Source organism: Bos javanicus, chromosome 12, assembly GCF_032452875.1.
Source record: "Bos javanicus breed banteng chromosome 12, ARS-OSU_banteng_1.0, whole genome shotgun sequence".
Lineage (NCBI taxonomy): Eukaryota > Metazoa > Chordata > Mammalia > Artiodactyla > Bovidae > Bos > Bos javanicus.
The window spans coordinates 33,166,713-33,185,032 of NC_083879.1; the positions used below are offsets into that span (position 1 = coordinate 33,166,713).

The 18,320-nt window shown below is 43.0% G+C and overlaps 1 protein-coding gene across 3 annotated transcripts in view; it reads right to left on the bottom strand.

Annotated features, from left to right (window-relative positions):
- The window catches only part of CDK8 (cyclin dependent kinase 8), a 72,623-nt gene extending 62,427 nt beyond the window's left edge, over positions 1–10,196 (bottom strand). For all 3 annotated transcript variants that reach the window (XM_061434921.1, XM_061434920.1, XM_061434919.1), the window contains exon 1: positions 9,955–10,196. In XM_061434921.1, coding sequence (XP_061290905.1) covers positions 9,955–10,082 — 128 coding nt within the window. In that variant the 5' untranslated portion in view covers positions 10,083–10,196. The remainder of the gene's footprint in view (positions 1–9,954) is intronic.
- Between the last annotated feature and the right edge of the window lie 8,124 nt (positions 10,197–18,320).

An 18,320-nucleotide genomic window follows, 5' to 3' on the forward strand; every position in this document is an offset into this window, starting at 1 on the left:
GCTCTGAAAGAAGAAATGGGTGACTGGAGGAGAAAGAGCTGAGAGGACTTAAGTTTTCACTTCCTCAGTATACTTACGTCTTGTACCTATGCATGTGTTATCTGCTCAAATGAATGAAGTATTAAATTTTAAAGTCGACCCAGGCATACACCTGCTTCCACCTGCACACACAGGAGGCTGACAACGACTGTCCCTAAAGAGGGGGACTGCTGTCTTCCCACATAGCCTTACATTCTGCTTGATTATTTATCCTGAGAGCTTATTAATTTTATAATCTAATCTTATAACAGAAATATAGCTGTGGAAAGAATACAATCTTTGACCCTAAAATTCCACTGCAAGAACTTGATACCACATTGAAGAACTGTAGTCCTATTTTCTAGGAGCTTCTTTGCTCACCGCAATGGCCAAAATTTAGAGACTACTTAAATTTCATCTATCACTAGAGAACTGGTTAACTGGATACATATTTACATATAAATCTGTGTGTATATCAAAATAATGTGATGCCCGCAATAATTAAAACTAAGGATTTAGAGCTACACTCAGACATGGAAAGATGCATAATATTCTTGAGTGAAAACATGTAAAGTCATAGTAGATGTCATTCATTGTTTTCTCCACCACAGCCCTATCCCACTTACAACGAGTAACTATTTACTTGCTTGTGCCCCTCAAAGTCTTTAAGTTCCTTAGGACTTACAACTGTGGCCTGTCCACTGCTGAATCACCTATACCTGGCACAGGACCTGGAACCTGGCATATTACAGACATTCAGTGAACACCTACCAAATAAACTATAAAGTACTCTTGCCTGGAAAATCCCATGGACGGAGGAGCCTGGTAGGCTGCAGTCCATGGGGTCGCAAAGAGTAGGATTCAACTGAGCGACTTCACTTTCACTTTTCACTTTGATGAATTGGAGAAGGAAATGGCAACCCACTCCAGTATTCTTGCCTGGAGAATCCCAGGGATGGGGGGAGCCTGGTGGGGTGCCATCTATGGGGTCACACAGAGTCGGACACAACTGAAGCGACTTAGCAAAAAAAAAAAAAAAAAACTATAAATACACAAATTTGCCTCCCCCTCATTACAGCTAAAGAGAAACTAAAATGGAATGTCAAATATTTAAATGATTTAATTTTACATTTAAAAGAACCTTCAATGTTAAGTCAGCAGTAGAAAACAAATATAAGTACTCCTTACTGTGTGCTTAACACTTTCTTGGGAACTGTGTATAAATTGAATTTTTTTTTGCAAACTGAGTCCCAAGTATGTTAGGATAGATCCCTTACTTAAAGGGCTTCTTTCATTAAGTGAAAAAACTCCAAACAAATGTATTTATCCTATATGAGCTTAAAATTTTCATGAGATTTATTGGCTTCCCTTAAAACAAGCCACATAAAAATAATTTTTCAATACCTACTCTTTTCCCCAAAATAATGACTTGGATAAACTATGATACAGCTGTTTGACAAGTCTGGGTTATTTTTTTTTTAGTCCCTTAGTTCTCTGCTGCTGCTGCTAAGTTGCTTCAGTCGTGTCCGACTCTGCGCGACCCCATGGACTGCAGCCCACCAGGCTTCTCCGTCCATGGGATTCTGCAGGCAAGAACACTGGAGTGGGTTGCCATTTTCCTTTCCAATGGATGAAAGTGAAAAGTGAAAGTGAAGCCGCTCAGCCGTGTCCAACTTTCAGGGACCCCATGGACTGCAGCCCACCAGGCCCCTCCATCCATGGGATTTTCCAGGCAAGAGCACTGGAGTGGGGTGCCATTGCCTTCTCCTTAGTTCTCTAGACAACCTATAAAATTCAGGTGTATCGAAACACTCACAGCAGGGATCCTGATGTGAGGAATTCCTCTCCTTAGGATGACTGCTTATTAGAACTCATGGGTTATAATAAAGTTAATAGATTTTAAAGAGCTTGTCTAGAAAGATGAGTAACTTGAGTTACCTTGAGTAGTTGTTAAACTACATAATTTTTTATTCACATAACAAAAGAAAATTTCAAATATGAAACAATCACAGAGCTTAAATAAAATTAAATGCCAACTTTGGTTAAGAGACTAATTATATTTTTCTTAAGTTTAGAAATAAAGGTTTGATCCCCATTTAAACTGATGCACTGGCAAGGTATACTTTAGAAAATACTTTATTCTTTGTAGTGGCTCAATTTTTCAAATACCTTTTTTCAATTAACAAAGCATGCATCTGGCTTTTGGTTTTGTTCAAGTCTGTTCCTGGTATCAATTTAGCCAGCCCATCAAACTTAGTTTCTATGGGTATTTTCACAAAGACTTTTTTATTTCAAAATATGCTCAAGTTTTTAAGTTTAGCAACTTTAAAAGGAAAATTTTCAGTTATCAATTTTAGGTACACCAAATAAAAAAGTATTAAAATACCTGTCAACATTTGGCAATATGCCAGGAAGTAAGGGGAACACAAGTAGTGCCCTAGAGGAAATCTGTAATATCTAACCCATGAATATTCACCAGAAAGACCCCAAGGATATATAAACAGTAATCACATATACACTGAAGTAGTTACAGAATATATCTATGAAAAGCTAACTATGTATTGTGGGGTGATGAGTGAAGAGAGGATTATTGGAGTTGTACTTTAAGAAAAAGCAGTTAGGATTTCTGAAGCAATATGTCAGAACCGATTTCAGCTGAGGGAAAAAATTGCCCAGCAACAGGTGCTGCCTGAGAGTAAGTTCAGAAGGGCAGTCTGATTTAATGGAGGAGGAGCAGTTGCATTAATCTGAATTTCAGAATCTCTATGATATAGACTAGTGTGTCAACAATGTCCTGGGAATAAGGTGTCATGGAAATTAAGGTGTCCAGGTCTTGCGGACAAAGGACAAATCCTGGTCCTAAACCAAAGTCAAGGTAGAGTCACTCAAAGTGGTTCTCAGCTGCTTTCCAACATTTGGCAGTTTCTCAAAAAGCTAAACAGTTACCATATGACTCTGAGTATATGTCTAAGAAAACCCAAAACATGTATCTACACAATAATTCGCACATGAAGTTTCACAGCAGCATTATTCGTAACAGCCAAGAAGTAGAAACAATCCAGATGTCCACCAAGTAATAAACGGATATACAAAACGTGGACTATCCATACAAGGCAATAGTTTTCAACCATAAAAAGGAATGAAATACTGATACGTGCACAGCACAGATGAATACTGAAAACACTACGCTAAGTAAAGACACAAACGGCCACATACCGTGTGCTTTCATTTACATGGAATGTTCCAAATAGGCAAACCCAGGGAGAAAGGAAGTAGATGGGTGGTTGCCAGGGCCTGGGCAGAAGGGGAGCTGTGGAGCGACCACTAACCCGACGTGGAGTTCCTTCTGACAGGAGAGAAATGTCCTGGCACAGACAGCAGTGATGATGGCACAGCTCTGTGGACAGACTAACAGCCAGTGGGCTGCACACTTTGAGAGGGTGAATTTTATGCAGTGTGATATATCTCAGTTTTAAAAAGGGGATTCTCAGCATTTTTTCTGCGATGACACACCTGAACGACATAACTCTATCAGTAAAAGCAGCTTACAACAGCAGGGGCTGGATTTGTGACTTTGACAATCACTAAAGAATCTTGAGAAAATTATACTAAAGGGTCTTTAAGTATTAAGATCAAAATAACGAGTGAAAGTCACTTTTCGCTGACAACTTCAAGAACTGCCTTGGGGTGACAGGAGATACTTAAAGACAAAAAGTATCACAGTAGTTTCAAAGAGATGGCCGAGGCCTACTTAAACTGCTGTGAAGGAAAGGATATACAAACTGTTCTGAAGGAGCTAAGGACAGTAGGATTTCCATTCTCTAGCAGCAGAGACGGACACGACTGAAGCGACTTAGCAGCAGCAGCTAAGAACAGAAAAAGCATGAAAAAAAAAAACCAGACAACGAGGATTCATTCAACAATGCAAGACATAACAAGAAAGATGACACAGCCACAGGGAAATATATATATATTTATCAACACTCATTTGGCATATACAGTTCCCTTACATATGTATATTTCAAGTGTCTGTAAATCATAGTTCTGGACACAGTTGCCAAGAGAACAAATTTTTGAAAAAGCAGGTAAGTTTGCAAATGACCAACAATAACTTATAATAATATATCATTATTTCTGTTTTCCTGGCTGATATTCAGTATGCCGGAAGAAGCCCCCTCCCTACCACCTCTTCACACCACCAAGAGTCCCAATTAGAGGAATTCCCCCTCCGATCTACTGCCACCACCATCTCAGCAGCTAGAAAATTCTGGTTCCCTACTCCTAACAGAGGTGAGGCCAAAGGAAGATCATCTGCTCTTGGGAGCTGTAAGCCAAAGGCTGTCCTGCCGTGGCAGTTCACACATGAGAGCTACTCCTAAACCAGAAACTTGGACTTCAGAGGCTGCTTGTGCTCTGATGCACCAATGTTCTTGTGGTGGCAAACTGCCTCAGAGACAATTAAAGTGCTCAGTCGTGTCTGACTCTTTGCAACCCCATGGACTGTAGCCTGCCAGGCCCCTCTGTCTGTGGCATTTTTTTCGTGCATGAATACTGGAGTGGGTGGCCATTTCCTGCTCCAGGGGATCTTTCCGAGCCAGGCGGAGTTATTTACCGAGCCAGGGGGTGTTATTTACCACTGCGCCACCTACATACTGACAAAGTTATCCCTGTGCTGAACCGGGGCCTCATCAGGTTCAATGCGGACAAGGGAACCTTTGCAGAGCATGTGTGGAGCACTACGCATACAGCAGGAGCTTCAAGACGCTGGCAACAGACAGATATGAGGAGGAAAGGCATGGGAAGAAAGAATCCACACCCACAACCTGTGCTGGGGTCTGTAAGAGCACAACCAAAAGCACTCTTGCTGTCCTCTCGAGGAGACCTTCCCTGTCCTTTCACAGTCAACAGAGTGCTGCCCTCTGTGAGGGGCTTCCCTGAAAGCAGAGAAGGTGGGAGCTCCATGTCTGTGTCCCAAGAGCACCTGGTATTGATTATCATAGTGCTTATTAAACGGCTACAGCTTATTTACACGTTTGTTTCCTCAGCAGGTATCTTCTCAAATAATAGAGTGTTTTACTCATCTTTGCACTGTCAATACCTTGGACAGTGCTTGGCAGACAGAAGCATCCAGTAAATATTTGCTGAAAGAATGAGGGGATGGATTTCTTCCAATGTTAGAAGAAACTGTAAAACAATCAAACAAATCCCAAATGAATTTGCCAGTCTTGCTATTAAGAAAATGGGATCTAAGAATGACACCTCAGAGTGGCCTAACCTGTGGATATAAATTCACCGAGTATGTAAGGCAGGTGAGTTCAACGGCCAGCAGGTAAGAAACGCACAATGTTCCGCCTATCCCTTTCCATCACAGGTTTGAAATGTTACAAGGAATAGTCCTTACTGGACATGCAAAATCCCCAGTGACAAGGATTACATGCTGGATTTGCCACGTCTGACATCTAAAGAAATACTTAAATCAAATTCAAGCTAAATATTGGGTTCGGCGATATTAAGAAGAAAACTAGAAGAATCCTTCAGGGGAAGATAGGGTTCCAACCAAGTTCTGATCACAGTTAAGGAATTAAAGCCGACTCACAGGGTCAGTGCAGATCAGATGAGTCTCTCATGCTAGTCACCAAACAAGTGGTGCACAAGAGTGGGAGAGCTACACAAACCCGGCATCTTCACAGGTAAACAGAGGGGATGCTACGGTGGGATAAAAGACATGTTAGGTGTGGGAGCTGACAAGTCTTTGGAAGTTACCTGTCTTCTCATTGGCGGTTGATGAGAATCCACATTAAAGCATGAGACTAAGAAATGGAAGTATATTACTGCCTAAAGTAAAAGTTTTGTCTTAGTAGTTGTTTACCTGATCTTGCGAACGTATTTTATAGTCATGATTTTTACTTCTTCAAATTACAGTCCCAAAAAATTATCAACTGAAACCCTGTAATCTTCTAACAAGGAAACAAAGGTCTACAAGGACAAATGACTTGCCCAGGGTCACACTGGTGATCAGAGGCAGAGTCTGAACTCACACTCAATTCTCCAGTCTCCCCAGCTTAACAGTTCATCCTAACACACACACACACACAGTAAATAGAAACACCCACATTGTATATACTTACTTTTGCAGCACTAGAAAAAACTAAGATTGTTCAGAAACATACTAAGAAAGTATAAGTTAACCGAAAAGACTAGCCCAGGGATAAGGCACTCATGCTTTCTGAAATGACTCCCTAAAACACCAAATCCCCATGACTATGCTTATATTTATCTTAATACAAAGCATGATGGTTAAGCGCATGGTTCTGGAGTAAGAGACTTGCTTGTAACCCCACAATTCCAGCTCTGACATTTAATTAGTCATGTAATCATGGACAAATTTGCTTCAACTTTAAACCTGTTTCCTCAACTGTAAATCTGAAAAAACACAACTGACTGGTGTGGTACCTATGAGGATTCTACAGATGATGGCTGTCAAGGCTTTGCCCACATCCTAAGATTCACTCAGTAATTTAGCTACTACTGTTACTATTTCTGTCTACTAACCTCTGTGCTGTCTACAAAAGTCCCCCAACAAATGTATTGTGTATTTCCCTCCTCCCTTCTACCTTTCTCTCTCTCTCTCTCTCTCTCTCTCTCTCTCTCACACACACACACACACACACAATCCCAATTATCCAACCCCCAAATCCCAAGCCCAGTTTTTGTTCTTTTGAACATAAAGTACAGAAGACTAGGAACCCTACTCAAGAAACTCTTTTTGCTTTTCTTTTTTGGAGATCAAACTCTTACCCCAAATCAATTTTTAAATTCTACAATGCCCAGTGCCAATAATGACAGCTTAGAATTTAAACACACAAATTGTTTTCTGGTTCTCACACTTTTCTATTCCTTTGAACAAGACAGGTTTGGTTGCCTAAATTCTGCAAAGAGGAAAAGCAATTGACTCAGAAAGAAAACGAATCACCCTGCCTGCCACTGACTACCCTTTTGGTGTTAAGGCACAAAGGACATGCTCAATCTTATTTATGGTGACAGTGAGAGCAAATTATTCCCAAGATTTATTGTACATTTATGTTTTAACTCTACTAGAACCTGAAATTAACAGAATTATAAAAGATCCCTTTTCCCTGTATGTAATCAGGCTTCAAAGGACTCCCCCTTCCCCACATTCCTTAAAATGCCTTGGTATACTTAGTATACTGGCAGGAGAGTGTTACTACTACTTAATATCAAAGAACTGACCACGTTGTTTATTTCCTAAAACAATAATTTAAGAAGCTAACTCCTCTGGTATAAATTCCTTTACTAATTAATCATGTCTAGGATGTCCACGATGCTCGCTGGACAACATCAAAGATACATTTACATATGTTCATTTTAATAGCCAAATGACAAAGGGGACACAAGAGATGAAATGGTTGGATGGCATCAACGACTCGATGGACATGAGTTTGAGCAAACTCTGGGAGACAGTGAAGGACAGGAAAGCCTGGCATGCTGCAGTCCTTGGCGTCTAAAAGTCGGACATAACTGAGTGACTGAGTAACTGAAATGAACTGACATCAAAACAAAATTTGTTTCATTTTATTTAAATCTGAGTACTCTCTTTGAAGATGTTACTGTCTGGGATCCTAGAGTTCTCTGAAATTTCAGCTGCAGAATATATAATCTCATTTGAAAATAAATCAATACTAGAACCAAATTATCTGATCATCTTTTTATAAAAGATTAAATAGCCACAAATTTTATTTTACCTGGACTTAAATGCATTAAATTACATTTCATTGACATAAGATCAAACAAGCTTCATAAATATAATACTGTATTTTACCAGAGTGAGGTTATAAGAAGCCAAACCGAAAAATATTCCCTCTGGAACACAGAAACTGTTGAAAGTAAGTTTAAAACTCTCTTGACATTTGATCCATTTTTTAAAAAATAGTTCTTCCTATGAACAAAATCATTAATGGCTACTGAAAAACAAGCCCAAAGAATTATAAACAAAAAGTTAATGTTTCCAAAAGCAAGGCTACCTGGCTAGCATGAATGACAAAGATATGTTCATATACCATGCATCCATCCATTTAAAAATTGTACAGATTAAATTTAAATCTCCTAAAATTATTCTTAGCCTAAGTGAAAACTTGACCACGAGATATAAAATGTGATCAAAAGTACCTCCTGCCAGTAAACAATATTACAGTTCTTAATAAAATGTTAAATCAAAGTTAATAAAATTTAGATGTTTTATTAAAATAGTAATTTATGAAAATAGAACTGGTTTTTTCAGAGAGATCAAAGAGAATTTAAGGTCACCAGAATTTTGTAGAACAGATGACAGACTGGTCAAATGTCCTACAATGTCTAACCTCATGGGATCGGGGATTTTATGAACATGCTCCAAATTACATAATACTGGGGGACAGGGAGAGGGCATAAGGCTCTTAAAAACATTGTATAGGAAGTTAACAAGGATAATTTTTAAAATATGTACTTTATTACAGAGTAATACTTCAGTGAGAAACATAATTAAGCAAGAGTCAGCAGTATCTCCAGACACTGATTTCTCAAATGTCACCCAACTATCCATTCCACTTAAAAGTACTTGCGAATACATGCAGCACCTACAGGATCAAGTGCTCAACTCCCTATCTTTGCAGATACCAGTACTGCTTTACTGCTGCATACAAGCACTGAAACTTATATTCCAAATTAATTAGAATTACTATCTTCTTCCTTAGAGTCCATTTTAAGTTATTTCAGAAAGATACCTCAGCAAATCTAAGAAAAATATTGAATACATAGCTCCTTCCTTTTCCAATATTGAGGATACTTAAGTATTTATAAATATGGCTTCCCCCCAACCCAGGTAACTTCAGCTTTGTGAATGAATGGTTTCATTTTTTTAAGCACTAACACCGTTGTGAACATATTCTCCCATCTAATTGGCTGAAAAAAGCAATTATTTTAAACGTTAAACAGCAGCTTAACCAAACTAAGAGTGATGTTCAAGTAAACCCACTTTGTTTATAATAAAATCTAAAGATTATATAAGCTTTGACGTCCTTTCCAGCTTTTTCCTATAGTGTCAAAGGTGAGAAAGACAACATCCGTTTTTACAAGAGGAAAACTAGGAGTTAATAGATTATATTTCTCATCTAAGAAATGTCTTCTCTTTTGTCAACATTACAAGACATTCATCTACTGACAAAGGAAAAATGAACAGTTCACTTGCCGGTTTAGGAAACTAAATTGGGAGCATTACCAGTCATAGACTTAATTAAGTTATTTCTAGGTAAGAACATTTAAAGCAAAGAGACTATTTAAAGTTCCTTGCCAACTGCTAAACTGGGGGGGGGGGGGTCTGAATAAGACACCCCTATTTGTCATTCGCCTTTCTCCCCACCACCCACCCTGCACCAAACCCCCATTGTTCTAGGTAAAACTCGCAGCTAATGATAGCGAAACAGCAACTGCTACGTTTCTGCCGCAGGTGATCGATCACCGGGAGGAACTCTTCAGAACCACCCTGACTTGCTGCTTTCTTCCCCACAAATAAAACCCAAATGGGGTCTTAAATCCATCACCAACCTGTGCGGAGGAAAGGATCCCAGCTTCCCTTCCGGGCTGATGGATGTCAGTCCGGAGGCGGGTGAAGGGTCCCCTAATAAATCGACCCCTCCCTCCAACATCATTTAAGCTGACGTTTTATAAGGAACATTTAAAGAAATCTGGCACCGAAACCCTTGAAAAGTACAGAGCCCGTGGGTCACACGCTCCTCCTCCCGACGAGCGGCGCCGGGAGACCACTGGACCGGCTCGCAGGGTGGGGGTGGGGGTCTCGCGCGGGCTCGGCCCCCCTCGGGCACCACATCCTCCCGGAGCCCGGCCCGCGGGAGACTGCCCACCTGCCCCGCCGACACTCACCCATCCTTCCGCTTGGCTTTGTAGACGTGACCGTAAGTGCCTCGGCCAACTTTGCAGCCCTCGTATTCAAACAGGTCCTCGACCCGCTCCCGCTCGCTGCTCAGCTTCACTTTAAAGTCATAGTCCATTGTCACGGCCGGCGGGGCCGGGGAGCGGGGGTCGCGGCGCCGCGGCGCGGGGGCGGGGGCCCTCCGGGAGGCTCCGGCAGCCGCGGCCCCCGGGAAGCCGCCCGCTCTACGCCCGGTGGCCGCAGCGCCGGCCCGGCCGCGGCGGCAGGAGCAAGAGGAGGCCCCGCGAGGGCGCCGGGGACATCCAGCGGGGCGGCAGGGCGGGGGCCGGCCGGGGTGGGGTGGGGGGACACACGCCGAGGAACCCGGGGGCGCAGGAGGGCGAGGGACGAGGGCTGGGGGTGGGGAGCGCGGTCGCTGCCCTTGTCCCCGCGGGCTCCGGGGCTCTGGCTCCTGCGCTCCGGCCGCGCGCTCGGCCCCCGCGGCGGGCGGCGGCGGCGCGGCGGGCTCTCCCTCGGGCGCTCGCGCCTAGCCGCGCTAACACACGCTCACGCTCGCTCCCTCGCTCGCTCTGCCGTCCACTCAGACAGAAAGGCAGCGCCGCACAACAGCCGGCACCTCCTCACAGAGCGGAGGGCGGGGACTCGCGGAACGCAGCCGCGCTGTCGCAAAAACGTCGCGAAGACCCGGGCCGCTCCGCTTTCCCCGCCGCCCGCGCCGCGCACCTCTCCAGCCGAGCCTCACTCCCCCGGGGGGCGCGTGAACCCAGCGCGGTAGCCGCTGCCCAGAGAAGCCTCCACCAGCACCACGTGGGCGGCAGCCGGGGCTCCAGACTACAGCACCCAGAATGCACCGGCCGCCGCCGTGGCCGCCCCGCCTTAGGCTCCGCCCTCCGCGAAAGGGGAGGTGGGAGCGATGCACGATGGGATTCGTAGTCCAGAAGGAGGGGAGGCGTTTCGATGACCACTTGGGAATTTTTTTTTTTTTTTTTTTTTTAACAGCGTTGTCGCTAAAGTCAGATTTGGGCCAGAAACTTAACTAGAGAAATTTAAGCGTGAGGGAGTCTAGTCTGTGTTAGAATCACATTTTGTGCCACTTACGAACTCCAGAGTTTAAAGGGCACTATCGTTATCGAAAGTCTAATTATTGATCAACGGCTCACAGACTATCACTCGGGGAATCTTGTAGTTCACGGTCTAATAAGGGCTGCACAGTGATAGCAACGTGCTGACACACATTACAAACATCAGTAAAAGGGAGTCAGTTGGGAGTGGCCACGCTACCCCTAGAGAGTGGCACTCTTGTGACAGAGGACTATCCTTTCAGAGGAGATGGTACTTTGAGTACGGCCTTTTGTACCACTGCTCCTAAGAATAGCTATTTTTAGCCATGATTACAGCAATGGATCTAAATCCATAAAAACTGTTCATAATTTTAAGGGAGGAAAGGTGTCTGCTGGAGGAGTCTTGGTATCTTTATCGTTTTTTAAAAAAATATTTGGCTGCACCAGGTCTTAGTTGTGGCACTCAGGATCTTTAGTCGCAACATGTGGGTTCTAATTCCCTGACCAGGGATGCAACCTCCGACCCCTGCATTGGGAGTGTGGAGTCTTAGCCACTGGACCAACAAGGAAGTCCCAGTGCTGATATATTGATAATAACGCCTCATTTTGTTTTATCCCCCTTATTTAGATGTCTATTTTTCATTTTTTAATTTTATATTAATTTTATGTTTATATTTATTTTACTTTTCCCAACTGCTACCATTTTCACGAAAGTTCCCCACGGTATCTCTCCACTTTGAACGTCCAACCAATTTTTTCACCTTTCCCACGATATTCATCAAATTGTGTTCTTTTATTTGCTCTTCCTTGCTAGATTATTAATTTCTATAAGAAGTCATATTTGCATCTTCCCTGATGCCTAGTATCATGGCTTGATTTTGGTGTGCAGTAAACATGTGTTGAGTTAATAAGTAAGGACCTTTGTGTCAAAAACATCTATGTTCATGGGATTCTCCAGCCCAGAATACTGGAGTGGGTAGCCTTTTCCTTCTCCAGGGGATCTTCCCAACCCAGGGATCAAACCCAAGTCTTCCGCATTGCAGGCAGATTCTTTACCAGCTGAGCCACTAGGGAAGCCCAAGAATACTGGAGTGGGTAGCTTGTCCCTTCTCCAGCGGATCTTCCCAACCCAGGAATCAAACAGGGGTTTCCTGCATTGCAGGCAGATTCTTTACCAACTGAGCTATCAGGGAAATCAGAAACATGTGTTGAATTAATGAGTAAGGATGTTTGTGTCAAAAATATTTATGTACAAATGATGACCATGATACCATTTTATGAAAAATTCTCAGAAGGGCTCTTAAACAAATTTCCCAGGAGAAAAGAGTAACTTCACCACTGGTTTAAACAAAGTTGTTTTTCCTAGTACATCAAATACTATTTAGTGTTTAAATATACTGACTGGTCAGGGGGCCTGGGTTTGAATCTTGATGTACCATTTATTAGCAGTGTGTCCTTGGTCCCTGAATTCCTTTCTTTGCAAAATGGAGATATAAGAAACCTCAGTGACTTCCCTGGTGGTCCAGTGTTTAAGACTTGAGCTTTCACTGCAGGGGGCTCAGGTTCAATCCTTGAATGGGGAATTAAGATCCCACATGACTCACAGCATGGCCAAAAAATTAAAAAAAAAGACCTCAGCTTACAGTAAGTGCTCCAGAAAGGTAAGCATTCATGAGTGGGATGTTAGATGTTTCTATTCAGTGATGTAAATTGGAGGATTTCTAGCAGGACTGTTCCTTTGCATAAAGAATTTAATTTTTTTCCTAAATACAAATTTAGACTAGACTCTTCCTGAAGCTTATATGTTTTGTATTTCTCAAATGATGTGTTTTTTTGTCCAAGTGTTTACTCATTGATCCTGAGAAACCAAAACACGATGCTAGAGAAAAGGTAGTGAAGAAGCTTGGGACTGGGCTTGCTCCCACCCTGGCCCTGTACCCACTTCCCACATCCCTTGCACATAATATTCCTGAATCTGAAGGTCTCCAACTTCTTCAAATGACTTTTGACTACTGTTATGACTTCATCCACTTTATGGATGAAGATAAGACAGACATCCCTGTGAAGAAACCGAGTTTGTTTGTTTGTTTTTTAAATAATTTTATTTATATATTTTACTTTTGGCTGTGCTGGTTCTCCACTGCTGTGCAGTCTTTTCTCTGGTTGTGGTGAACGGGGGTTACTCACTTGTTGCGGTACACGGGCTTCTCATTGCAGTGGCTTCTCTTGTTGGGGAGCACGGACTCTCAAGTTGGAGCTTCAGTAGTTTCTATGCGCCGGCTTAGTTGCTCCTTCGATCCCCTGGGATCTTCCCAGAGCAGGGATTGAACCAGCATTGGTAGGTGGATTCTTTACCACTGAGCCACCAGGGAAGCTCCTGAGTTTTTTTTTTTCCATAAAAATAGTGTAGATTTAAGAGGTACAGCATGATATTTTGATATACATGTACATGGTGAAATGACTCCTGTAGTCAAGCTAGCCATGGTTCTACTGTGAGTAATCCCAGAGTAGGAAAGGAAGGCCGCCTTGGACCAGGAAAGAGAAAGACTTGCTTTTCTCTCTGCAACTATGGTGTGAGTTAGAGGTCTGGACTCTAGGTTGGGGGCACACAGGGGTGAGCTGGCCCCTTAGCAGAGCATCAGGATAGGGAGCAAAGGAAGAGTGAGCCACTAGGGCCCCTGAGGGGAGCTTGGCTAATGTGTCAGGAGCAGTGATAGCTAATATCCAGCTTGAGGTTTTTCTTTTCTGTGTGATAATTCCCTTCTATCATCCCTAAGACATAAGCTGGTCTTACCTCTGGAGCCTGTGTCCAGGCTTGGAGGAAAGGAAGAGGCAGCAGCTGGAACCTCAATTGTAGGAGTGAAGAAGTGGCCCACAGAGCCAAAGCAGTGTGCTGGGAAGCCCTTGGGGCTCATGCTTGTATTCCAAAAACCTGAGGGAGGGATCAGAGAAATCAGCTTCACACTTAACTGTTGTTTGACTGAATCGAACATAACAGGGACCTAAGGGCTCCCATTTCGGTTTGATTTCAGCCTCGGGTCATCCTGATGTCACGTCTCGTGGCACCATGGTGACTTCCAGTGACACTAGAGCACTGTGGCCCTCATTGGTCCATGTTACAAACAACGCACAAGCCACACTTGTGCTTCTTGTCTTAAAATGTGGCTCTTTACATTCTAAATTTAACATCTCCAGTCTAAACATGCCTCTCAAACACCAGCCCCACATTTCTACTACCTCCTGTTCAGCCTCAGGGGATAATGTGCTGTCATCTCAAACTTAAAATTTCTGAAACTGAGCATACCATACGGTGCCCTGAACCTCCCAATTTCCCAGCACAGCGGTGCCCATAGACAGACGTTCTGTTGTTTTCCTGCCAACCATCTGAGCTCAGGCCTTCATTTGCTGTTCACTGTCCTTCGTGCTCATGCCAAGTATGCTTTTGTCCCATTCTCAAAGGCTGGATGCTTCCTCATACCATCTCTGACCTTTGCAGGGCTACCCATCCTCCAAGGAACAGCTCAAATGCCTAAGTCAGTCACGCAGCCTTTCCTGGTTCTGGCAACTGAATATGACTTTTCTCTCCCATGAACTCCTACCCCAGCCCTGGTACCATTGCACTTGCTTTGTAACTCACATAGAAACATCATAGCTCCCTCATATGCGTGCATGCTAAGTCGCATGATTCATGTCCGATTCTTTGCGACCCCATGGACTATAGCCTGCTAGGCTCCTCTGTCCATGGAATTCTCCAAGCAAGAATACTAGAGTGGGTTGTTCTGCTCTGTTACAGACCCAAGGATTGAAACTGGGTTTCCTGCATTGCAGGCAGACTCTTTACTGTCTGAACCACTAGGAAAGCCTGGCTACCTTATATGGTAGTAATTTATTTTGCTGTTGTTGCTGTGTCTAACTCTTGCAACCCCATGGATTGTAGCCCACCAGACTCCTCTGTCCATTGAATTTCCCAGCCAAGAATATAGGAGTGGGTTGCCATTTTCTTCTCTGGGGATCTTCCTGACCCAGGGATTAAACTCAAGTCTCCTGCTTGACAGGCACATTCTTTACCACTGAGCCACCAGGAAAGCCCAGCCATTTATTTTATGTATTAAAAAAAAAAACAACTTTCCTTTAATGAACACCTTAATGACTGAGTCTCTAACTTCTCTTAGGCCTCCACACAGGGCCCAGGACATAGTTTGCATAATTATAAAGAATTAGAATGTGCTGCATTGGCTTGGTTTCTATAAAGATTTAAATGAACCTTAATAATAATATAAAGGGGGGCAAGTCATTTTAAAACGTTGGACATTTTCCCCAGCCCTTCCTTTGAGCATGTGCTTTTTGCAGCAGAAGGATTTGGTGCTTTATGATATATGAACATAAAAGTCTTACTAAGTCTTCTCAGCACTGATCACTTGTCTCTGCAACTTTTAATTCCATTTTCTCAGTCTGTATCTCAATTCCAGTTCTAAGTGATTTAATGTAAAATATCTATTCTCCCATTCTACAGGTTGAGTGTTTGTTACCTTTATCATCAAAAAGCACAAATTAAGCATCTATATTTGAGTGTAATGTTAGACATGATAAATAGCAGCTTCAATCTGTCTAGTCTTTTATAATTTGTCAAAGAAAATACTGATGCAAAAAGTTTCTCGACTCTATAAGCATCTCGAATTTAATTTAGACCCTAGAAACCACCAGAACAAAAAAAAAAAAGAAGAAAACGTTCAAAAATAACTTTCTTCCCTTAATCATGTGAGTGTCATTTGCTCTTACAGAGTCATTTCCTCCACATGACTGGACACATGACCACTAACAGTCCCTGAATTTGATGTAAGATGCCTGTCATTAGAGAAGAATCAGCTCTGCTTCTCAATTCCAGTTCTAAAAACCCCAGGAAAGATGCTGGACCAGCTGGGTGAGGAGCCCGCCTTGGACCAGTGAAGTGTGGCCATGGAGGCAGGGTTATATAAGAATACAGTGCTCCTTCATTCAGAGGGATGAGGAAGATGGGGGTAAAGAGCTCACAGGAGAAGTGGGGAATGCTCTAAGTAAGTACCATGAAGAAATGAAACAGGACAATGAGTCGGAAAGTGGGCCCAGGAGGAGATTACTTAGATCAGGTCAACGGCCAGAGACTCTCTGAGGTGATACTTAAGGGGAGACCTGAGTGACGAGGAGCAAAAGCTGCCAAGGGGAGGGAGGCAGAGTGGCCCAGATGGATGGATCTGAGAGACAGCAAGTGCAAAGACCTTGAGCCAGGAGCCAAGGAATAGAAAGAAGGCTGTGTGATAGGAGTATAATGAGGGGAGAGGTTGTGTGAGATGAGGACAACGAGGTGGGCAGGTGCAAGCCTATACAGAACCTTTTGTAGTTGCTCAATTGTGTCTGACTCAACTCTTTGCAACCCCATGAAGTGTAGCTCACCAGGCTCCTCTGTCTATGGGATTCTCCAGGCAAGAATCCTGGAGTGGGTTGCCATTTCCTTCTCCATGGGACCTTCCTGACCCAGGGATGGAACCTGGGTCTACCTGTATTGCAGGCAAATTCTTTACTGACTGAGCCACCAGGGAGGTCTTTTAGGCCACAGGTTTTATTTTGGAGCAACTGGAAGGTTGCAAGCAGGTTAGTGACCAGGTGTCTTTGCTTTGAAAAGAACAACTTGGCTACTATGTTAAGAATGGATTCTAGAAAGCAAGATTGAGGGACAGATATATGGATAGGGCAAGTAGATAGACAGACAAATAGATAGATAGGGGACTTGCTGATCGTTGGAAGGGATGTAAAGAAAGAGGAATCAAGATGACTCCTGAAGATGTTGCCGCTTACTGAGATGGAGAAGACTTTGAAAGAGATAAGTTTAGAAGAAAAATTAAGAACTCCATTTTGGACATGTCAAATAGGACATGTTGCAGAAATATAAGTGAACATTCCTAGTGGGAAGGGGCATATGGGAGACTAAAGCTAAAAAGAGAGATCATAGCTAGAGATAAAAATTTGGAAATCATCAGCTGTACAAATTGACTCGATCACCTGCAAAGTGTTACACTGAGAACAGAGCAGATCCCTGAGCACCTCCAATATGGGTAGAGGTGGGTAGAGGAGGAGCCAGAAAGGGAGACTGAGAGGAGGCAGCCAGAGGGTTTTTGGGGGGCATCAAGGGGAGTGATATCACAAAAGACAAAAGAAGAACAAGTTTTGGAAAGAAGGGAATGGTCGATAGTGTTGGATGTTGCCAAGAAGTAAAGCAAGATAAGGAGTATAGTGTTTAATTTACACAGTGTTTCTCAACTTCTTTTAAAATTATCACCCCCCCGCCCAAGGAATATTTTTAGACATTTTGCTTCCTGTCCACCCCTATGAAATGTTAATACCACAGATACACTGTGTATCTGTTTACCGTGGCACTTTGAGGACCACAAGCCATTGTAATAGCTAAGAATTTTGGGGCCTCTTAAGAGCCAATTTCTTTGGGGGGGGTCCCCACTAAGACCATGTGACTTATCTCTATAGATTGTTTTGGATAATAAGTGCAGTTTTGGTGGTGAGATGGGGGCAAAGCTGGTCTACATTGCGTGGAAGACTTAAGTTTGAAGTAAGGAAATGGAACAGAGTGTAGATGCTTCTATAGCAGAATGGTTAGGAGAACTGACTGTAGCCACAAAATCCGACTTTCATATCCAGACCTACAACAGGGCACCATGTTTATCACTTCCTTGTGCCTCTGTTTTCTCAGCTGGAAAATTGGAATTATAGTAGTAACTAAAGAAGAGAAGCAAAAAGCAGAGGAGAAAAGGAAAGATATACCCATTTGAATGCAGAGTTCCAAAGAATAGCAAGGAGAGATAAGAAAGCCTTCCTCAGCGATCAATGCAAAGAAATAGAGGGAAATAATAGAATGGGAAAGACTAGAGATCTCTTCAAGAAAATTAGAGATACCAAGGGAACATTTCATGCAAAGATGGGCTCGATAAAGGACAGAAATGGTATGGACCTAACAGAAGCAGAAGATATTAAGAAGAGGTGGTAAGAATACACAGAGAACTGTACAAAAAAGATTTTCATGACCCAGATAATCACGATGGTGTGATCACTGACCTAGAGCTAGGCATCCTGGAATGTGAAGTCAAGTGGGCCTTAGAAAGCATCACTATGAACAAAGCTAGTGGAGGTGATGGAATTCCAGTTGAGCTATTCCAAATCCTGAAAGATGATGCTGTGAAAGTGCTGCACTCAATGTGTCAGCAAATTTGGAAAACTCAGCAGTGGCCACAGGACTGGAAAAGGTCAGT